The sequence below is a fragment of the Brachionichthys hirsutus genome, unplaced genomic scaffold (assembly GCF_040956055.1).
Source record: "Brachionichthys hirsutus isolate HB-005 unplaced genomic scaffold, CSIRO-AGI_Bhir_v1 contig_723, whole genome shotgun sequence".
Lineage (NCBI taxonomy): Eukaryota > Metazoa > Chordata > Actinopteri > Lophiiformes > Brachionichthyidae > Brachionichthys > Brachionichthys hirsutus.
In genome coordinates this window covers 381,554-400,922 of record NW_027180336.1, presented here as the reverse complement: position 1 = coordinate 400,922, position 19,369 = coordinate 381,554, and the positions used below count along the sequence as shown (strand labels likewise).

The 19,369-nt window shown below is 40.3% G+C and overlaps 1 protein-coding gene across 1 annotated transcript in view; it reads right to left on the bottom strand.

Moving 5' to 3' along the window:
- Positions 1-5,506: 5,506 nt before the first annotated feature.
- Positions 5,507-19,369, bottom strand: part of LOC137913591 (electrogenic sodium bicarbonate cotransporter 1-like) — a 35,231-nt gene continuing 21,368 nt past the window's right edge. The window contains exons 8-26 of the mRNA XM_068757234.1: positions 19,247-19,323; positions 15,704-15,861; positions 15,293-15,380; positions 14,759-14,913; positions 14,213-14,323; positions 13,627-13,801; positions 13,402-13,535; positions 12,936-13,210; positions 12,169-12,239; positions 11,460-11,645; positions 11,220-11,333; positions 10,855-11,016; positions 9,422-9,600; positions 8,942-9,014; positions 8,580-8,648; positions 8,183-8,356; positions 7,698-7,856; positions 6,046-6,122; positions 5,507-5,734 (exon numbers count right to left, since the gene is read on the bottom strand). Of these exons, the coding sequence (XP_068613335.1) occupies positions 5,626-5,734; positions 6,046-6,122; positions 7,698-7,856; positions 8,183-8,356; positions 8,580-8,648; positions 8,942-9,014; positions 9,422-9,600; positions 10,855-11,016; positions 11,220-11,333; positions 11,460-11,645; positions 12,169-12,239; positions 12,936-13,210; positions 13,402-13,535; positions 13,627-13,801; positions 14,213-14,323; positions 14,759-14,913; positions 15,293-15,380; positions 15,704-15,861; positions 19,247-19,323 (2,546 nt within the window). The 3' untranslated portion in view covers positions 5,507-5,625. The remainder of the gene's footprint in view (positions 5,735-6,045; positions 6,123-7,697; positions 7,857-8,182; positions 8,357-8,579; positions 8,649-8,941; positions 9,015-9,421; positions 9,601-10,854; positions 11,017-11,219; positions 11,334-11,459; positions 11,646-12,168; positions 12,240-12,935; positions 13,211-13,401; positions 13,536-13,626; positions 13,802-14,212; positions 14,324-14,758; positions 14,914-15,292; positions 15,381-15,703; positions 15,862-19,246; positions 19,324-19,369) is intronic.

Here is a 19,369-nt window from a genome sequence, read left to right as displayed (position 1 = left end):
AAAATCTTCAGAAGTGTGTTATTAAATGAAATAAAGAATACAGGCACAACACTGAAATGACAGATTGGGTTTGTCTCGTTGTCCAGCTGCGCTGTTTTCAATGTCATCCATAAATTACAGTAGAACTGAGTGCATTGCTGTATCTACTGTGCAACAGAGTAAAAAGTTATTGTTTCTTCAGCATAAGAAATCAGTCAAAGTACCTGATCGACTTCAAGCCTCCTCTAATATCTGTAGCGCTGACGGGAATCTAACTTTCCATATTCCAAAACATTCACTTTAATTATTAACTCATTCTGCAAAGAAAATTGATGATTGGCATTTCAGCAAAAGTGAGCCTTGAGGCTAGCAAAATGGTAAGGCATGTCAACGCTGCAGCACTTTCAATAACTCCCTCTGCAAAAGATGATGAACACATCGCATGTACAGGTGCTCTTCCTCGGAGAAACTTTCCTCAAGATGTGTGAAAATTATTGACAATAGTGGACATGCACGTCAGACTATATGCTTGAGAAGGGCTTATCAAGGTAAAATTGTGTTGGAATGGATTTTGATGCCAGTAAATGGAACACAAAAATGAAAGCTTAATGATAATGGAATTGTAAGAGCCAGAGTTTCATGTTGTTACAGCTGATACGTGAGAGAACATTCATTTCTCACAAGGCTAAAGCGTTATTGCCTCACAATTTTCTTGCAATGCCTCAGCCACACTCTCAAGAGGTCCTTAAAAACAATTGAGAAGGACTATTGGGTTTTGTTTGGCCAGAGGATGGCAGGAATTTGCTTTGCAATGAGTCAGAAATGCACGTTATATATATAAAAAAAAATATTCTTACTCCTCATTTACACACAAAGCTGTAATTTATGCATAAAGTTTCTAACTTGCTGTCTGGAAATTAAGTTTCACTGTGAAATGAGGTGAAGCGCTCTGCACTGTTCGTTAAGTGGTATAATGGAAGCTGCGCACATCTGCAGCAATTTGAATATTTCATGAATCGCCTCGTTTTCCTGCAACTTAATGGAGGGCATGGGAGTTTAAATCCGTTTAGTCATTATAGACAGGTTTTATTCTCCCAGCACAGTGAAACTGGAATTCAAGCATTTTTTTCTTGTTGCTTTAATTTTATTTTCAAAGCATTTAAGGCGCTCGACAGCCTACACAACTGCAGCTGCTGCACCGATCCATCTGTCACCATTTGTATTTTTTTAGTAAACCAACATTTAGATACCTATAGATTAGAGGTAACCAATAGATAACCTCTTCCAGACTCAGTGACCAGAGGTTAGAAATTATTATTCCAACGAGAGATAATACTTAACCTCAAAATATTATTTTTATTTGTTTGTTTTTTGTTTATAGTTTGAATTACACTATATATTTTTTTTATTTTTTCAACCATTGCTCTCAAATACAAAGAGTGTGAACAACAGCAATAGATAAGAATGAAGTATATGTAACAAAATGAATCAACCTGTGGCTCTTCTTGCTCCTTCAGGGTTCAGGGCGGCAGAAGTATGGTGGGCACTCCACCCACTGACCCCAGGCCGCTCTTCTGGTCACCGCTCTTCTGGTCACGCATCTTGCAGGTCTTGACTCGCGGTTAGCAAATCAAGACTTTCAGTGACATATTGATGCAGAAAATCACCCCTCCACCCTCTCAGTCCCAGAAACTGCATGCAGCCTGTGAATTCTTGTTAAACTTAGCAGCTCTATGTAAGCACACAGGCCAAGCCCATCAATCATTGTCAATTTTTGTGCCCCAGCTTTCCTGGAAATTTGAATGAAGGCAGCTTTTTCTAAAATTGCCATCACTGCAGGAAAAGTCATCAAACACTAGGTTGACAAAAATCCTTCAGGTCAATTTCTCTGCTCTGCAGATCATCATACAATTGTGTAGAACAGCATTTTTAACCCGGAGTAAACAGCTTCTAAACAGTATGAATTTCATTCTTTACATGAATTGCAGCATCGTGTAATGGAGGCACATCTAATCACCGAGCGAGGATACAATAAAACGCTCAAGAATCCAAATGGTCAACATTTATCACCGTTTATCTTCTGAAATTATGGAAGCCTTGACAGGTAAATGAATTTGTGTGGATCTGTTGTTTGGGTCTGATGTAAACTGTTTTCTGCTTTGTGTGTACGTTCCAAGGCAAAAGTGGTATTCTAGATAGAACACATGATAATGGAACACTTCAGCCTCTAGTGGTTGATATGAGTATTACAGTCACACTCAAAAACTAAATACCAGTACAACAAAAGCAATGATACTCTTTTTTTTCTTGTCTTCTGCAAGTAGTAGTGGTAGTAGTACATGGTATTTTAACTGAAACTCATTCTGTTTAGCCAGTATATAACCAGTTCAGTCAGCCTCTCTGTCCCACTCCTCCCAGTGATCTGCTCGGTAAGCAAACACTGTAATTAATCACTTCTCTTTCTGAGCATAGGCAGAACACTTTAATGATACGGCTCACATTTGCACACGTAATAATTATACTGCCAGTGGAAATGCTTTGCTGCTGTGTCTCTATTTTTATTTATTTATTTATTTGTGATCAATAGCCGACTGTCTGCTCAAACCTCTGCATGAACTATTACAGCAGGGGTGTCGAACCTGGTTCGTTGAGGGCACAGGTTCGATACCCCTGTATTACAGTATCCCCACTCCACGGTAGATTCCCACTCCACAGGCGCTCTCTGTAATCTATCTCTCAGCACATTTATTGATAAACTTCATGCCTAGCCCATCAGACACATTTGGAACAATTTTACCATTTACATTTATAATTAAGCAACAAACTTTTTTAGATTTGAATTTGAAACTAAATCAATATGCAGCCTAAAGCCCGGACATGTGTGAGGTGACAAGAAAAACATTCCCTCATTACCTGTTTCAAAAAGTCCAAATGGCCCCCCGCAGAGTTAAATGCATAATGGATTGACTAGAGTCTTAAAACTATGTCCCCAAACCTGTTGTCTGGTCATGTTGGTATTTCTGCAACTATAAACACAGAGAGGAGCGACTGAATCACTAGATCACGAGGATCTCGACCTGCTGATCGGAACAGTAACCTTTACTTTAACTTCCCTTCACAGGAAGCAGGCTACAACCTACAGCTTATGATTAATTACGTAATTTGCTTACGTGTCCATAATTATATTAATTGTATTTTGACTCTTTATTGTCAGGCAGAACAAACATTTTCATTATCAATAAATCCGCTGGTCTATAAAGTGTCCTGTTTTCCATCACCTTAAAGCACAACATCACTGTTTGAACATTCTGTTTATTCTTTTTACAATATACATTTCATTTCAAAAATATAAATTGTAAAATAAGCCATTCCCATTCTTGTTCTATGAAGTCAGAGAGTTAATCAAAAAAATTAAAAATCAGTATTCTGCATAATGAAAATTACAAGTTTTCCTTTTCTTTGCAGACATGCTCTCACAGTGTGACACACTCCACACAGCTCCACACACACACACACACACACACACACACACACATCTCAGACATTGCAATGCTTCTTTCCAGCCTCTGCTCAAGAATTGATGTGGAGGACAATTGTCATTGTTTCGTTGTTGCTACTTCAACAAACAAATATATTAAACCCAGCAACTATGATGGTGCACATTTTAGCATTTTGCTTTGAGCCAGTCTGCTTTCACTGTATGTGGATTGCAGAGGAGGAAGGTGGCTCATTTATGTTAACAGCAACAACAACAACAACAACAACAAAGAGAGTGGTGATAACAGCTTAAAATAAAAACATAAAATAAACGTGTTCTAATTTGCCAATTAAAGGTACATTAATGGCAGACAGTTCTTGCTATATTGTAGGTAATAATGTCCATCTAAAGCGAAGTTGTCACACCTGAAGCTTCCTTTTTTCTGCGTGTCAGTGGAACGAGGAATGTTGTGAATGACGTTTGCATAATTTTTAAAAGAAAGCTGCAGCTGTTTTGTTTGACCGGGAGTTATCGGTGGCTGATTAAAACACCTTCATTATATGATGCAAGAATGTACCATGTTCTTGTTCAGGAGTTGGAGTTCAGTAAATTAAGTTGGAATCTTCTTTTAAATATGAAAATATGAACGAACTGTGGACATTTGAAAGAGGCATGTATGCTACGCAACATCAGACCCTGCTAATGAACATGAAGGATGACTTCCAGAATGGAGGATACATGACCCAGGCCTCTACATCGTAAATACGCAAAATAAATACCCCACTGAAATCTAAAAAAAAAAAAGGTTTGTAATTCTTTGTTATAATTATATGAGCTGAAAAACATTTCAACGAAGCTATTATTATTATTATTATTATACGCTTGTGTGAATTTACTCTCAACCTGCAGACGCTTCTTATTAAGAATTTTTACAAAGTATGAAGTTCAGTTTTGCAAAACATACCTTCCAGTTTTGTGGAGCTACAACGGTGTTGCGTCCCCGTCACCAATAACTCCCTCAATGTACATGCAGTACACACAATGCTGCTATTATGGTGTTAAAATAAAAATAAATTAACTCACTAAATGCATAAACAAAAAAGTCTTCACAAACTTCACATCAGAAAATCAAAACAGCATCTGAGACCGACATACCGGTAAATAAACCTGCCCTGAACTGCAGCTGTCTCCCTGCACACAGACTTAATTTATGTCTCATTTGTCTTACAGTGTTTAGTATTTTACTCCGGATCAGTCTCTCATAAGTCACTTAGGTAAGGTCGTTTGTACAGAACAAGTAATTATACATGATGTGCACTCCAGGCGGAAAATCAAATGATAATGTGTTAGTGGACTGGTTTCTACCCCCAAACAAAAGTTACCCCAACCAAATCATAAAAAAAAACTGACAGAAACGCATGATTTAATTCAAACAAGTAACAAAAGCTTTGAAGTGAACACCTGAAAGGTCCAGGAAATTAGAAAGACAAGACGGAGCCATCAAAACCGCATCAAAAGGTGATTATAAAAATATGGAACTCATCTGCACATTGAAATATATGCATTCATTAACTGTTAATTAAATCATAATGTCTACTTCCATACATTGCCTTCACACGATATATAACACAGTGATGCTCTTGAGTCATTTCCATTCTACAAGAAGACAGAGAGAAATTATCCAAACCCCAAATCAACACGCTGCATTCAATAATAGAAAGAAATTGATCTAAATCAAGAGGTAGCGCTATAAAAACATAATTTTCCTGCTATAGGAAAATATTGAAGTAATTAAATTTCTGTTTATATATTAAAAAAATCTGACTATATATATATATAAATTTATAGGAAAAGATTAAGGAGGATGTTCCATGCTAGAGAGAACTGCTGCTATTGATCAGCGTTAGGATGAGTAGGAAGACACTTCATTTAACCCTTAGTCAGAAAGTAAAGACAGTTTCCTGTCGAGCTGTGAGAAGTAAACCAGCACAAGATAATTAAGAAAGAGCTGGTTTTGAAATGGTTTCCTTAGAAATCTACCGTGGTGTTGGACTGCTCCCTTTCTTCTACATCACATACTTCACAACAGTTTTCACACTGTGTAAAATGGTCTTAAAAAGAAATGAACTGGTGCTGCAGGATTCACCTGCCAGCCATTTATTGCTCGACTACAGAGACGTTTCAGATCCTCTGCTCTTCCAGTAGAAAGAATGATCGTCATCTGGGTCCATGTCTATTATAATCTGAGGCACAGACTTCAATGGGCTCGTCTCAGGACTGCAACGACAGTAAAACATCAGGGTCATCAGGATGTCCCTCCACATTGCGGTTCTTTCAAATGTACAGTCTTTTGAAAAAGGAGCTAAGATGGAGACATTAGGTTGACCTTTTGTGACCTTTGATGCTGCAGTTATGGCAGAATTTACGCAAAAATCAATTCTAGTTCTATTTAGCTTTGTTCCCCTTTGTTATTTAATTTGACCTGCTAGAAAACTAGATCTGTGAGTCTGTGGTTCTTTGGCTCTCAACCGCATCCTATATGCATTACTTCACTGTGTCACACATAAACACACACTTTCACGTCTCACCTGGACAAGCAATTGGCCTGGTAGTAGCGAAGCTGCTCAACACGATGTGTGTCGTTCAAGGAATGACGGGGATTTCTCTGCGAAAGATAAAGAGGAGTAAACTGTTTGTAGCCAAGCTAATATGTTTGAGGGCGTGTCGTGTCTGACACGCGCCGTTTGTTTCTTAGCTGTGCTGGGAAAATGTAGCTGATCTTTGTCTTGCTGCAGTACCAAAACCAAATACAGCATCAATTTAACGTTACTAACTTACTTTAAAGCTTCATTAACAAAAAGGCAGATTATGACCATATACTAAAAGAAAGTGGTAACATAGTCCTTTTAGAGTATTTGAAGCGTTAGTTGAAATTGTACACCAAAGAGAGAAAATTTTTGGGTAATGAAAAAAGAAGTCAGAAGGGAAAAGGGAAAAGACAAATCATGATTAAGGTAGTTCAAGACATCACAATCCAGGGTGAAACTACAACAGCAGAAGAAAGAGAGTTAATTCCATGCATCTCTAGAGAGAAACAAAGTCACGCAGTGAGTCAAAGACAAACAGGCAGCACAACATCCACCCCCAGTGACATAAAAAAAATCATCTGATGCACAAGTGGAGCAGGAGAAGTGGACAGAGCGAAGAAGCAGCTCCCCTCTGGCTCAGCTGGTAGTTTGGGGGTTTTACTCACTGTCAGAGGCCTTATCGCCTAAGAAGGGCTCCTGCTCCATCATGTCCATGGGGATTTTAATGCTGGGGACATTCTCATTGTAAGGATAGTCAGACTGTTGGAGAGAGGAGACGCATCCTGAGACAGGACCTCTGGGGTGTCTCTGTGCTACATCAGTACACAAATCCATCTCTGTCGGTCTTCACTACTTAACCCCTACTTCAAAGGAAACTGCAAAATATAAGCTGATGACTTCAAAAAAAAAAAAGGAGTGCTGACACAACTGGTATGTACGTTCCTGGCTGTAGGAGTGATTTAGGTTACTCTAAAGTCTAAACACAGTTTTCTGTTTCAAGAAGTGGCATATCATCATCACCCTCGTCGTCATCATCACCATAATCGACTTTACTATTTCCAGTTACGTGTGTTGGGCATGTGGTTGGTATGAAACAAATCCATGCAAAACTTCCACAACTGATCTGTTAAGCATACCTGACCGGAACAGACCTGAGGACAGATCTGAGCAGACTAATGTTACAATGGCTGGAGAACACACTGTAATCAGAGACAAGAGTAGCTACCCGTGAAGGCACAAGTCAGTACAACAAGATCCTTCCCACTTTAAATGCAGTTCCACTCCTGGGTCGAGTCTTAGTCGATCTGCGCTGAGGGGACAAATGAGGACCTCTGCTTCTGCGTTCAAGTCAGTAATACGTACCAGAGCAAAGAGTGGTGAGCGGTGGCTCATTTTGGAACATTGGTAAAGTATATATATTAAAAAAAACACTCATGAAAGAAAGTTCTAATGCTGCCTGTCAGTAAAATGTTTTTTTATCTGAAAGAAGGGGGGGACACATCACTATAGCAACAGCCCTGTTGGATGAAGGACTCATCTCGTCTGTAGACCTGGATATTGGTCTTTCAGTGGATTTAAAGGAAGAACGCTGGTGATGTTCTAATGATAAAAGCTTCTTGCACTTGAGTAAAATGAAAACAGTAAATTCCTACATCTTCAGCATCGCTGTCTGTGCTGCCTCGTCTTTTCTTTTTCTTCTCATCTTCTTTCTTCTTCTTGTCTTTCTCTGGGATGACGTCATCCAGGAAGCTCAAGTCATGCTGGGAGATCACATAGTCCATTGCTTTTCTGACCGCTACCAGAGCGAGGATCTAAGCATAGAAGCATAAGAAGATAGGAGTGGACTATTTATGCATTCTTGGAATTAAAAGGATGATTAGCTTCCTCTATAAATACAATTATTATTCTTTTAAATGTTCCTTTTAATATGAAACAAGAGAGGCTATAAATACATTAATTGAAATGATCAATGTTGTAAAACTCAGTATAGTGAAGATATTATAAGAATTAACACATCTTTCAATGATGTAACAACTGAATCCGTATCAGCTGAATAAATACTTTCTGGTGATGAAAGCTAGAAAGTCTTGCTGTACTTACTCAGTAATGGATAAATCTTAATATTAAAGCTTCTAACCATAACAGGGAATATAATAGCCGCCACAGTGGACTTCAGGATCCACAGCATAGCCAAGCAAAGGACTTGGATGAAGGTGAAGAGGTGGACCTTCCTCAAAGGAACGTGTCGCAGGTAAATCAGGTCGGGCTGATGCTTTGCTGGCATCAGAAACAGCTTGATACGATCCATAAACTACAGACAGACAAACATCACAGGATGCAGTGAATGCATGAATATATCAGCGCAGCACTCAGAGGCATCTTGTAATAAAGGAAGATATATAAATTTGACCTTCAAATATAACAAAAATGACATGAGTCAGGCCGGTTTAGTCATATCAGTTTCCTTAACATTGCTCTATAATTCACATTATGAAATACATTTTATAATCACATCTCAAAGACTCAACATTTACCTGCACGCCATTGAGAGAAGCAACTCCCATGTATAGGAAAACTCCATACAGGACAGGCATCGGGATGAACTATTTAAAATAAGCAGAAATCAAATTAAATGCCCAATGAGTTTTTTTTAAAAACATCTAACCAATGCTTTATTTTTCTGCTTAGCTTTCTCATAATAATAGTAATAATACAACTATGTGCAACTGTGATTTTTAATATATCCTATGAACCTAACCTGGAAAAGCAAAAGCTAGTCATGTGATGTATCACTTTATTGAGGTAGTATTTTGATTAGATGAAACATACAAAAACAACATGATTAAAAACACACATCGCATAATAACAAGTCGTAAAGCAATCTGTCACAATTTACCTTTAAAATAGGAGCCATAAATACAGACAGTCCTGTCAGGAGGAACACACACACACCAGTGACCCTCTGCTCTCTGAAGAAAGAGGGGAAATACAGTTATCTGGTTAGAAGAAGGGATTTTAAAAAACTTGGGCCAAAAAAGAAACAAATTAATGTCTGGTGCAGCCCACATATAGAGCAGAGACATATATATTTATTTTCTGGAATCATTCTAGAATATTTCAACTAACTTTTGCAAAAACATTGTTGGAATGATGATGCGTGAACCAGGCAAGCCCAACAGACATGACGACATGTGCTGCCTTTCGCTGTAGTGTACAAACAGATGGGTGTGTTGGCATCTCACCTATAGGTGGCGGTATTGCAGCACAACTGTTCTAAGCAGAATGAGCATTCTACAAAATGTCACAAGATGCAATTGCCGTGTCGTGTGTGTGTGCATCTAGCTCCAGGGACACTCCAACACGCTAGCAGTCTCACCTCACACCCAGGAACTTGGGCTGCTCTCCGGGAGCCGATGTTTCCGTTTCCATCTTCAGACTGTCGATGTGAGCGATAGAGATCACGGTAGCGGCTACGTACCACGGCAGACCCATGAAGGAGCAGATCACCATGAGAATAGATACCCAAAGGAGATCCAGATGGTAGCCTGCCCCTTTCTGGAACAAAAAAAAAAACAAGGTCAAAGGTCATGCATGTGTAACGTCAGGGAGAAACATTCAGCACATACAGCACCTGCAAAGCAGCTAATACCTGGTCTGATTATGTATGAGTTTGATATGAGTCCATGTTATTAATGCAAAGTAATCTGAGAGATTATGCAATTAATCCTTAAATGAACATGCAACACGTCTGAAATCAAGACAATCATTGCACAGCTTCAGCAGAGGCAGTCTGAGCATCTCAGGTAGTTGCTTTTTTGAAGTGAACCATGTTCCGTCACTGCCGTGCAACATCTGTCATGACTGTGAGAAGAATGACAACGATATTTGATGACAGTGTGAAGGGGGACAGTGACCGGTACAAAATGGAAAAACACAGAACTCCTTACTTCACATAAAACAGGATGGGGCACCAGAAAGAAAGCATGACCTCGTATTACAAAAAAAGAAAACATTTAGCATGTGTTTAAACTAAAATGCACATTCAAGCACAGGTTTAAAATGGTCGGCACTAAATTGAGATCATCTTCTCATTTGTAACGCCAGAATTCAACACAAATGACTCCCAATACTGGCACAAATACGTTTATCTCCCGCTTGACCATTTACCCTCAATATTTAATGTTTTGTTATTGAAGTCTGATATAGATATAGTGAGACCACATGTCTGTCAGTCCCAAAGAGAGGTCTGACTGAACATATTCTAGTAGTTGGAAATGACATGGCCCGTCTATTAATGGAGCCATGTCAGTTCTAAAAACAAAACAGCACACTGCGATGTAAAATAAACTATGATGTTGCCATTTCAATAATCCAGTTACAAGACTCAGCTAGAGAACATGCCCAGTCAGCAACCGAGATTTAGTTGGGCAGACAGGGACAGAGGCGGTTTCACACTCACGACATGTCATGTCTAATGCTCTCCTCACCCTACATCGATTTTAGCAAGGAAGGCACAGATTGTTCTTTTTATTTCCACAAGTCTGGGGGGGGGGGACCTGTGATGAAATGTTTTCACACGGGAAGCTGACAATGAAATGGCTAAACCTCAGCAGAAGAAAGGGTACCAGCTGCTAGCTCATTTAGGGCCATGTCTAATTGGTGATTAAGTTAGTTACTTTGGTTACTTTATATTTTAAGAGTGCAGGTTGCCAGTTTGGGGGTTGTTCTGAAGCAAAAAAAAAAAAGGAAACCGGTAACATGCAGATAGAAGAAAGCAGTCGGCCAATGGCAGGCTTGTTGAAGACTAACCTTCAGCTTGTTCTCCTTCCGGTTGACAATCACGGCAGTAATCTGTTGGTCCATGAAGATCAGTATGGTGACCAGCAGGGCAGGAACAGAGGATGCCAGGTAAACCCACCACGGGTTTCCTCCAAAGGGGGGCACAAACCAGCCCCTCTTAGGACTCGTTGGCTATATATGGGGGGGGCAGACACTTGAACATGTCAGTCAGAAATCAACTCTCCCCTTCTTACATGTTCATCTCTACCTGCTGCTTTTGTTTCTGTCTAGTTTCTCTGTAAATAGGCTGCATTTCAGATTGAAATCACGTCACAAGAGTCTCTTAGGGCCAAATTATAGTTTAAGAAACAAAACACCAAAATCACAATGCACACCTTGAATTCACTTGGCACAATGAGCTTCGGAGTTTCGACTCCGACGAGGAGATCAACGCCACAAAAGATGAAGATCGTCAAGATGATGGCAAAGTCACTGATTAGTTTCCTCACCTGCGGGGAAAGTCGCCACAAACACTGCTGTGTAAACTGCTGCTCACACATTTGGACGTCTAATTAATTTCCGTCACAGATGAACCGTCTCATTAAATGATCGGAGCGTGGCTGACGGCGGCTCACAGTGGTGGGGAAGAACGGGCTGGCTTTGAAGTGCTTCAGAAACATGGAGCAAGCGTAGGTCCCAAAGAACAGGATGAAGGACATGAGGGTGATGTCGGGAATGAAGTCGCAGGCCTTCCCCACCAGCTCGCCGTTGTACTTTAAGCACTCTGTCTTTGTGAGCGACGACCACGTCGCGTTCATTGGCTGCACAGAGAAAGCAAAGGCGTCAGAAGCAGTCGCATATGAGGTGCCGTACTAAAGCCATAATAAAACAACAGTAGCCTAAAGGCTTTAGATGTGTTGCACATGTTTATCTTTTATACTTCAGAGGAGGAGGAGATGAGCTGACTGATGCCGTCTCAGACTTTCCATGGGGGGGGTCGTTGTGTAATACACAACCATTGATTCATGTTCTGTAACTACTCATACAGTACTGTGTCCTATCCCAGTTTGGGTGACTTTGGGCAGGAGGCAGGGTTAGAGAGAGAGAGAGAGAGACAACCATTCACATCCACATTCATGCCTGCAGTCAGTTCAGTGTCACCCAGTCACCCATATACTGCATGTTTTGATGGTGGATTTGAACCCAGGATCTTCTAGTTGTGGGGCAACAGCACTACCCTCTGTGCCACCACTCCAGCCGGCATAGATTTGTTTCGATAAAAAACAGTTTGCACTCAAATGAAAACTAGAACATGTGAAGGATAATTAAATAATGTGAACTTGCCAGATCAGTATTGTTCCAGTACCAGACTGAAGTACCTTCTAGAGGATCACCCATGATGTCCGTACTGTTCTCTGCAAAAAACAAAAAAGAATCTGATCATGTTAATGCTAACGATTGTTATTACACATTACATCCTGCTTTGCATTTTGTTTTGATTGAAAATATAGTTTGTAAAGCAACAAGAATACAACTGCAGTCATGCCATACGTAATGTTGGTATAGTTCTCCAGTATTTTGTTAAGTTGAACGTAAGACTTCAGTGGTGGAGAGTGGTGTCAGTGAAACAACCAACCAGATAGCTACAAAGCCCAAAAGAGGCAACCGTACTCAAGAGAAGCTGAAATAATGTTTGGTTTCTTCTCCTTTACTTTACGGTAACTTAAATTCTTCATGCTTGCACTGTGGAGCTACCAGTAAATGTTTATTTCTTCTCAAAACCATCTGTAAGTTGAAACTAAGAACACTTTCCAGTCAGTGATGAAAGTATTATTGTTGTAAACTAAAGATGCAAATTGTTAATTTGTGGGGTGTAAAACCCACTGAAAGGCTTTGGACTCATGTCATTAAGGGTGAGTCCCCTCAAAGGCCTGATCCATAATCAAGATGATGTTAAAAACCGAATCGTTGTCGAGAGATCCCACTCTGGGGATGGCTCTATGGCTCAATGGTCAACCTGCCAGCAACAGCGTCCCAGTCCTACTCCAGCTGGGAACAATAACGTGCATCATGGGTGCAACACACACACACAAAGAAAAGAAAAGTCCCACCTAGAACAGCAGGGGCCATGCAGAGGCAGTCATACTGCGTGACATAATCCATTTTATAATCAGAATCGATGGGATAGTGGTGAGATAATTTGAGCATCTTCTTGAAGGCGTCGTAGATGAAGATGAAGCTGATGAGACAGGCGAAGCCTTCCTCAGTGAACCGGGTGAAGTACTGAACCAAGTAGCTGGCGTCAGTGGCCACAAGCACCAGACATAAGAACGCCGACCACAGGCCAATCCACAGACGGAACTCCAGGTAGTCAAATTCATGATCTCTAAAAACAGAGCGAATCATCAATAATAGTTTTGTATCTAAGCGTTGATGACTTTGCGATACAACTATGCAAGAAAGAAAGAGAAAGGTTTTGATATTGATATTTTTCAGGCATGAACAGCTGACAGGGTGATAATGAAATACTGTTTCCAACTCCCAGCCCCTAAAAACATCGGAGAATGAAGATCATACTTGCTGAAGTTGAAGAGCAGCCGTTCAAACACCAGGACAGGACCAGTGCTGCTGAGGATGATGAGAGGCTGGCCGCCCAGCAGACAGAAAACCCCACCGGCGATCGCTGTGCCCAGAAAACTCTCCAGAACTCCCTGCAGACATGGACGGGAACTCTCATGGAATCATTCGGGATGGAAACTGAAAACACCCATCGGACTTTGCAAAAGTTCAACTCAGTCTGACCTGCATGCTTTCCGTAGCGTCGCCCAGCAGGCCACCGAAGGTGATGGCGTTTGTCACAGTTCCCAGGTAAATAAACAGAATGGCCGACAGGGCCTGAATGTTTAATGCGTCTGTGAAGTCACTGAGAAAGTAAGGCGCTTTTCTTTTGATGTCAAGTTTGAGACCCCCGCAAAACCTGAAAACGCAAATGGTGTGTCGTTTTACAACGTGCAATAGCGAGCACAAACAAATCAACCTGCTGAATGTGACTATTAGATCAAGACTTAGACCCAACACAACAGGAAACTGTAGAAACCGATGAGGCATTTTTAGTATCCAAAACATGACTTAAAGCTTAATTATGACTATGGCAAGGAAAAACGTCGTCCTTTTTAAGATGAACTTTTCTGTTTTAAACACTCACATCTGAACTGCAGTTTGTGCTGTGTAGAAATACACACACTACGATGACCATTCACGTTTCTATTTTCTCCCGTTTTTATAAAGTCATTCTGTGATGCTACAGCAGGCTTGTAGACATACACACAGAGCAATCCTGTTGCAGTAAAAAAAGCACGTTTTAAATGTTTAAAAGCATTTTTCATACTTTCCAGTCTTTGTTAGCTCCTCCCCTGGAGCGTGGCCCCCTCCTCCTTGACCTCCGTCATGAGGCATATCTCCGTTCATCTGAGAGTCCCCTCCAGCATACATGTTTTTCCTAAAATATGAAATGTTTTTAGCAAGAACGCCACTGCCTTCAACTTGAAATTTAATTCCATTTCAAGTAGTATTCCTACAAAGTTGTGCTTTTTTGCTTTTATTTTTAGTGCTTTGTTTGCTGAATCCTTTCACATACAGGTTTTACGCTGTTTCTGGGAGTTCTAATACTACAATAATGGCAGATTCATGAGCAGTCAGAATCTGTGTGAACTAAATTAATATCTTTATTTGCAGTAACTGTCTGACTGTGTATTTATTGTAAGACAACTATGTATGCAAAATTAAATTATTTCCTCTTATGGAGGGGAAGCAGAGTCTGGAGGCACAACTTAGATTCCTGAATGTCTGCTATATTGATATACCAGTTGACATTTCTATCTACAAACAACAGGGCTAATTAATCATCACGGTAGAGAGGTAGACTTTTACAGACCTTTTGTCAGAGGAGGGGAGAGATTTGGGAGGCTCTATCCTGATAGCCGGATCCCACTCTCCGGGAGGAAGCACAATGACCTCATCCAGGAACTCGTCAATACCCGCTAGCAGGTCCTGTCTGTCCCTGGCTTTATATGCAATGTCACGAAACACCTGGAGGGACAGACAGAGACAAGGGATATTCAGCATCGAAGAATTAACGTCTGAGATTAAGAATGTCCTACCAAACAGGCATTAAAAACACAACATGAGTATAGAGATTATACTACTATTACTACTATAATAATATTGTAGAAAATGTTAACACAACAAATATTATAATAATAATAATAATAATCCTAAATATTAAACAAAACTTGGGCACAATTTTGTATCAATAATTTATTTAGAGATTACAGATTAATCTTTATATTATAGATTAAAATTCATACTATGGCAACAAATAATGAAATGAACTTGTTCTAAATAGAAGCAAAACATTAAGCAAACAGAGAAAAGTATCTCAGGCAATGTTTCTTAATGGGAGTCACACCTCATCCGACATCAGTGTGGCAATTGCTCTTCCAATCTCATGGTACGACTTTGCTTTGCCTTTGGGTCCAAGCAAGACAAACAAAAACCTGTGGATGCAAGAAAATTCAATTGAGTTGACTCCATAATGGATAAAACCTTCAAAGGGAATAATCCTATGATAATACGATATACAGTAACACTATATATATATTATACTATATAATATGAAATCACATTTGTGCTCATCAGGGTGAGCACAAATGAATACAAATATGACACTATTCAACATTGTGTATTTTCTATATTATTAGGTTTTTCCTTCCTCCAGATTTCTGGCAGTGCTTCAAGATCTAGATGTGTAGAATGTGTATGTGTGAGGTAGGGCTGCATCGAGGCAGCTGCACTGCCTTATGAACCAGACGTCTGCTACCTTGTGGGAACAGGAACCTCTGTCAAGGCTCCCAGCATCACAGCTTGCTGCAGACGAACAAACGCCACAAATGGTGCATCCAGGAAGTCCACCTCCCCCACCAGTATGTTGGAGGCTTCGGCGTCTCTCGGCAACTTCTTCATGAACTTGTTCCTTAGCTTTAATGCACAACGGAGAAGAATAGAGTAGGGCATTAAATGTTATGTTCACATCAGCAAGCTGCCCGGCACGGTACGCACTGAATAGAACAACCTATTTCAAACAGGACAATCCCATTCAGATCAAATACCAAACCAGGCGGCTCCCATGCTGTCTAAGTGAGGCTGTATGTCTCGCTGTCATGGCCATGGTCAGACACCTGCTGAGTTCCACAGCGTCAACATTTCACCTCCAGGGGACATTCAAGTCCGCCGAGGAACTGTTTGAACAATGCAGTTCTTTTTATTCAACTCTTTTTCATAATTTAGGAACAGATTCAGAAACTTTGGCTTCAAAAATCTCCTTTTCTGTTTGGAATTCCGCTCTGAAAATGCATGAGCAAACAAATAACGTGTGTAAATTTGGACCCGAACAAGTGCATTATGTTTAACCTGTAGCTTTCTGATACCATGTCGATCGGGATTGGAGGAATAAAACGTATTTAGCCTATGGGCGGTGGCAAGTTGGTGTAGTGGTTAGCGCTGTTGCCTCACAGCAAGAAGGATGGATGGATGGATGGATGGATGGATGGATGGCCCATGAGCCATCCATCCATGTCATTAAGACACTTTGTTCATGTGTCTTTTCTTCACTATTCTTATAGTACTGAAGTGTCTGTTATAAACTGCTGTGTTTTAGTACATCCTCCTGATACTCCTCATGAAATGCAAAATTCAAAGGAGACTGAACTCCATGTCATATGGTGTGTCTGACAGACAGAATAAAAAAATATAAACAATAAGCCTTGAAAATGTGATTTTAAGGTTAATCTGCAAGTTGGTCATCTTTTTCTTGCTGAAGTTCGGGGATATATTATCTTGAGATGGCTCATGTTTGATCCAGGAGCCGTAAATATATAAATATAATATACAGTATTACAATCCCCCTTTCATGCCATAGTCATAACTGCTTTATAAGATGACTATAATAAAAAGTGGATGTTTGTGAACAAACATCATTCGTAATAAAAACTTCAAAGACAATGAATCATAAATATCTGGATAGAAAACAGATAAGGTAAAAGCAATGTGTTACACTTTAACAGAGAGGGCAGTCCCAGCCAGAGACGGTCCATCGGTCTTCAGAAGCCTGGATGTCACAAAGGGTTTACACTAATGGTGGTTTGAATTAGCTTTCAACAACACTTCAGCTTCAACGGTTCAGTTTCTTAGTTGATGGATTAGTTAAACCCAAACCAGAAAGGAGGCCTCCTGCTGAGGCTCCTCGTCCTCCATTACGCAAGACTGTTTGAGTAGCATAAAGTTTAAATGGTTACCTCCAAACGAAGGGAAGATTCTTCACCATCAAATAGCTGATGATAAACTGTCTGCACAAATGGGCATTTTTCACTCGATCAAACTCTTCATTGCCTTCTCAATGCAAAACCTTCTATAAACCAAACAATGGCGGTAAAAACAATAAAACAGGTAAAAGAAGAAAAAACCAAGCAGGGTAAACCCATTCAAGCTAATGAACTAAAAAGATTAAAGAGTCAACGATGACTCAGAGGCGGAGTTCTTACCCTGTTAACCCTTTGGTGTTCTCTGACTTCAGTTCAGTGCTTTTCACTCTTGTATTATCACTCCCTGATAAAAGCACGTTTCTATACAAAGGGGTACTATCAATAAGACATAAAGCTTGTTCGTCAGATATAATCTCATCACCAGTGTTGCTTCTATTGCTCTTTTAGGATTCTGCTATTGTGCTTACAATACCACGATGACGATAACTGATCCTGTCCACAGAACGCTCTGATAGCAGAAGCAGTACGGCGAGTATTGGCTGATGGCAAATGTGGCTCTAAAGTAATCTGTGTGAGGATTTAAATTGGATTAGAACATGACCAACACTGTCTGGCGGCTGGTAAAGGACGCAACACATTAGTATAATGTATAGTACGAGATCAATACACAATAAGATGGAACAAAACTAAAGGAATGCAGCGATCGTGCACTGGCAGAGTCGCTGTCCACCTCTGAGGACTTGAGTCCCATAAACCAGTGGACTCCCCCTGGGAAGATATACGCATATCCAATCAGAGTTTGTTGAGCTGCGTTGGCAAAGGTTTAGTCTGTAAATGATTGAGTTGAGAGTTCAAATCTGCCAATCCGCACCACGCTGCCCTCACACCCCACGTTCACCCCAATCTGTTCTTGTTCTGTTTGCGCCAGGCACAAATTCACTTGGCCATGTTTGACCTTGTACCTGAGAGGTCTTCCTCTAGCTAATATGCATTTTCAACAGTTTTCACCGGGGCTTTTTCTGTAGTGAAAAGCAGAAGGAAATCTTGTTTGCATTGTTATGTGGTTTAGCGGACATTGTAGCTACACAGACGTTACAGAGCATCAAACTTGCTGTGACTCTATGCATTTAAATAATGAAAGGGTGGTGGCAGAAAGATGTGGCGGATGTCTGCTAAAGATGTCAGTATTTACTATGCAGCTAATCTTATTACAACTTTAAATGATCTTCTCTGACACGTCTTCCAGCACCGTGGTATCATACATGTGGCCAGATTAGAAATGATCAAAGAGGAACCTTATTACTGATATTTATAGGCTGAGCCGGGGTGGAAACGTATCAGGAGATTGTTCTTCCTGTCCGGTTGTCTCTTTCTTACTGCATCTGTCCCACAGGAAGTCTTACTGGATCAGTCTGACCCAATTCTCGTCTCCAGGAGACGCCTGTTCTAAGATGGGACTAAATGAACAAACGGCTGCTGCTAATGCATTTATCTAAGTATTCCACTATTAAAAAGAAGTCGAACTGTCTGCTACAAAAAATCACTACAATGCCAGTTTTCTGAAAAAAGAAAGTGATTTGCAAAATATGTTCTCCTGCTCATTCAGATTTCATGAAAAGTCTGTTTTCAGTGAGCAGTGATCCAGGAAGACGCTCTTCACCATCACAACTAAAATACCATGAAGTCCATACGTGCAGTACTGCACTTTGCTGCTGCACTTTCAGAGCAACTGCTGCATCGAACTCTGTTCTGGAGCAGTGAGCTGCCACAGACTGGCTTCACAGTGGATGAAGTCAGGCTTGCATTTTAATTAACTTGGCAATGGTGACCTGCTTGTGTGTCCCAGTGTCCTTGAAGAAATGGATTACTGTATGTTGTGTGGTATATTTTAAACGTTGGGGGGGGGGGGGGGGGGGGGGAACAAAGGTACACAAACAGAAACATTTCACATTCATATTCCAATAAAGAAATTACAATTACTGCCCAACATAGTTCGATTGACTGATTATCTCAGCTGGAACACTGCAGGATTATTTTTTATATATATAAAATCAACACAACAAAAAACAGATTTCAACAGTTAAATGATCAGGACGACTCACCTGGTCTTTTTCCGGTTTGTCTGAAATGTCGACCAGGCTGCTGGAGTTTATGTTTCGGTGAGTTGTGGCCGGGCTACCTGTTAAAACGCATCAATCCAGAAGAGTTAAACCAGCTTCAACTTC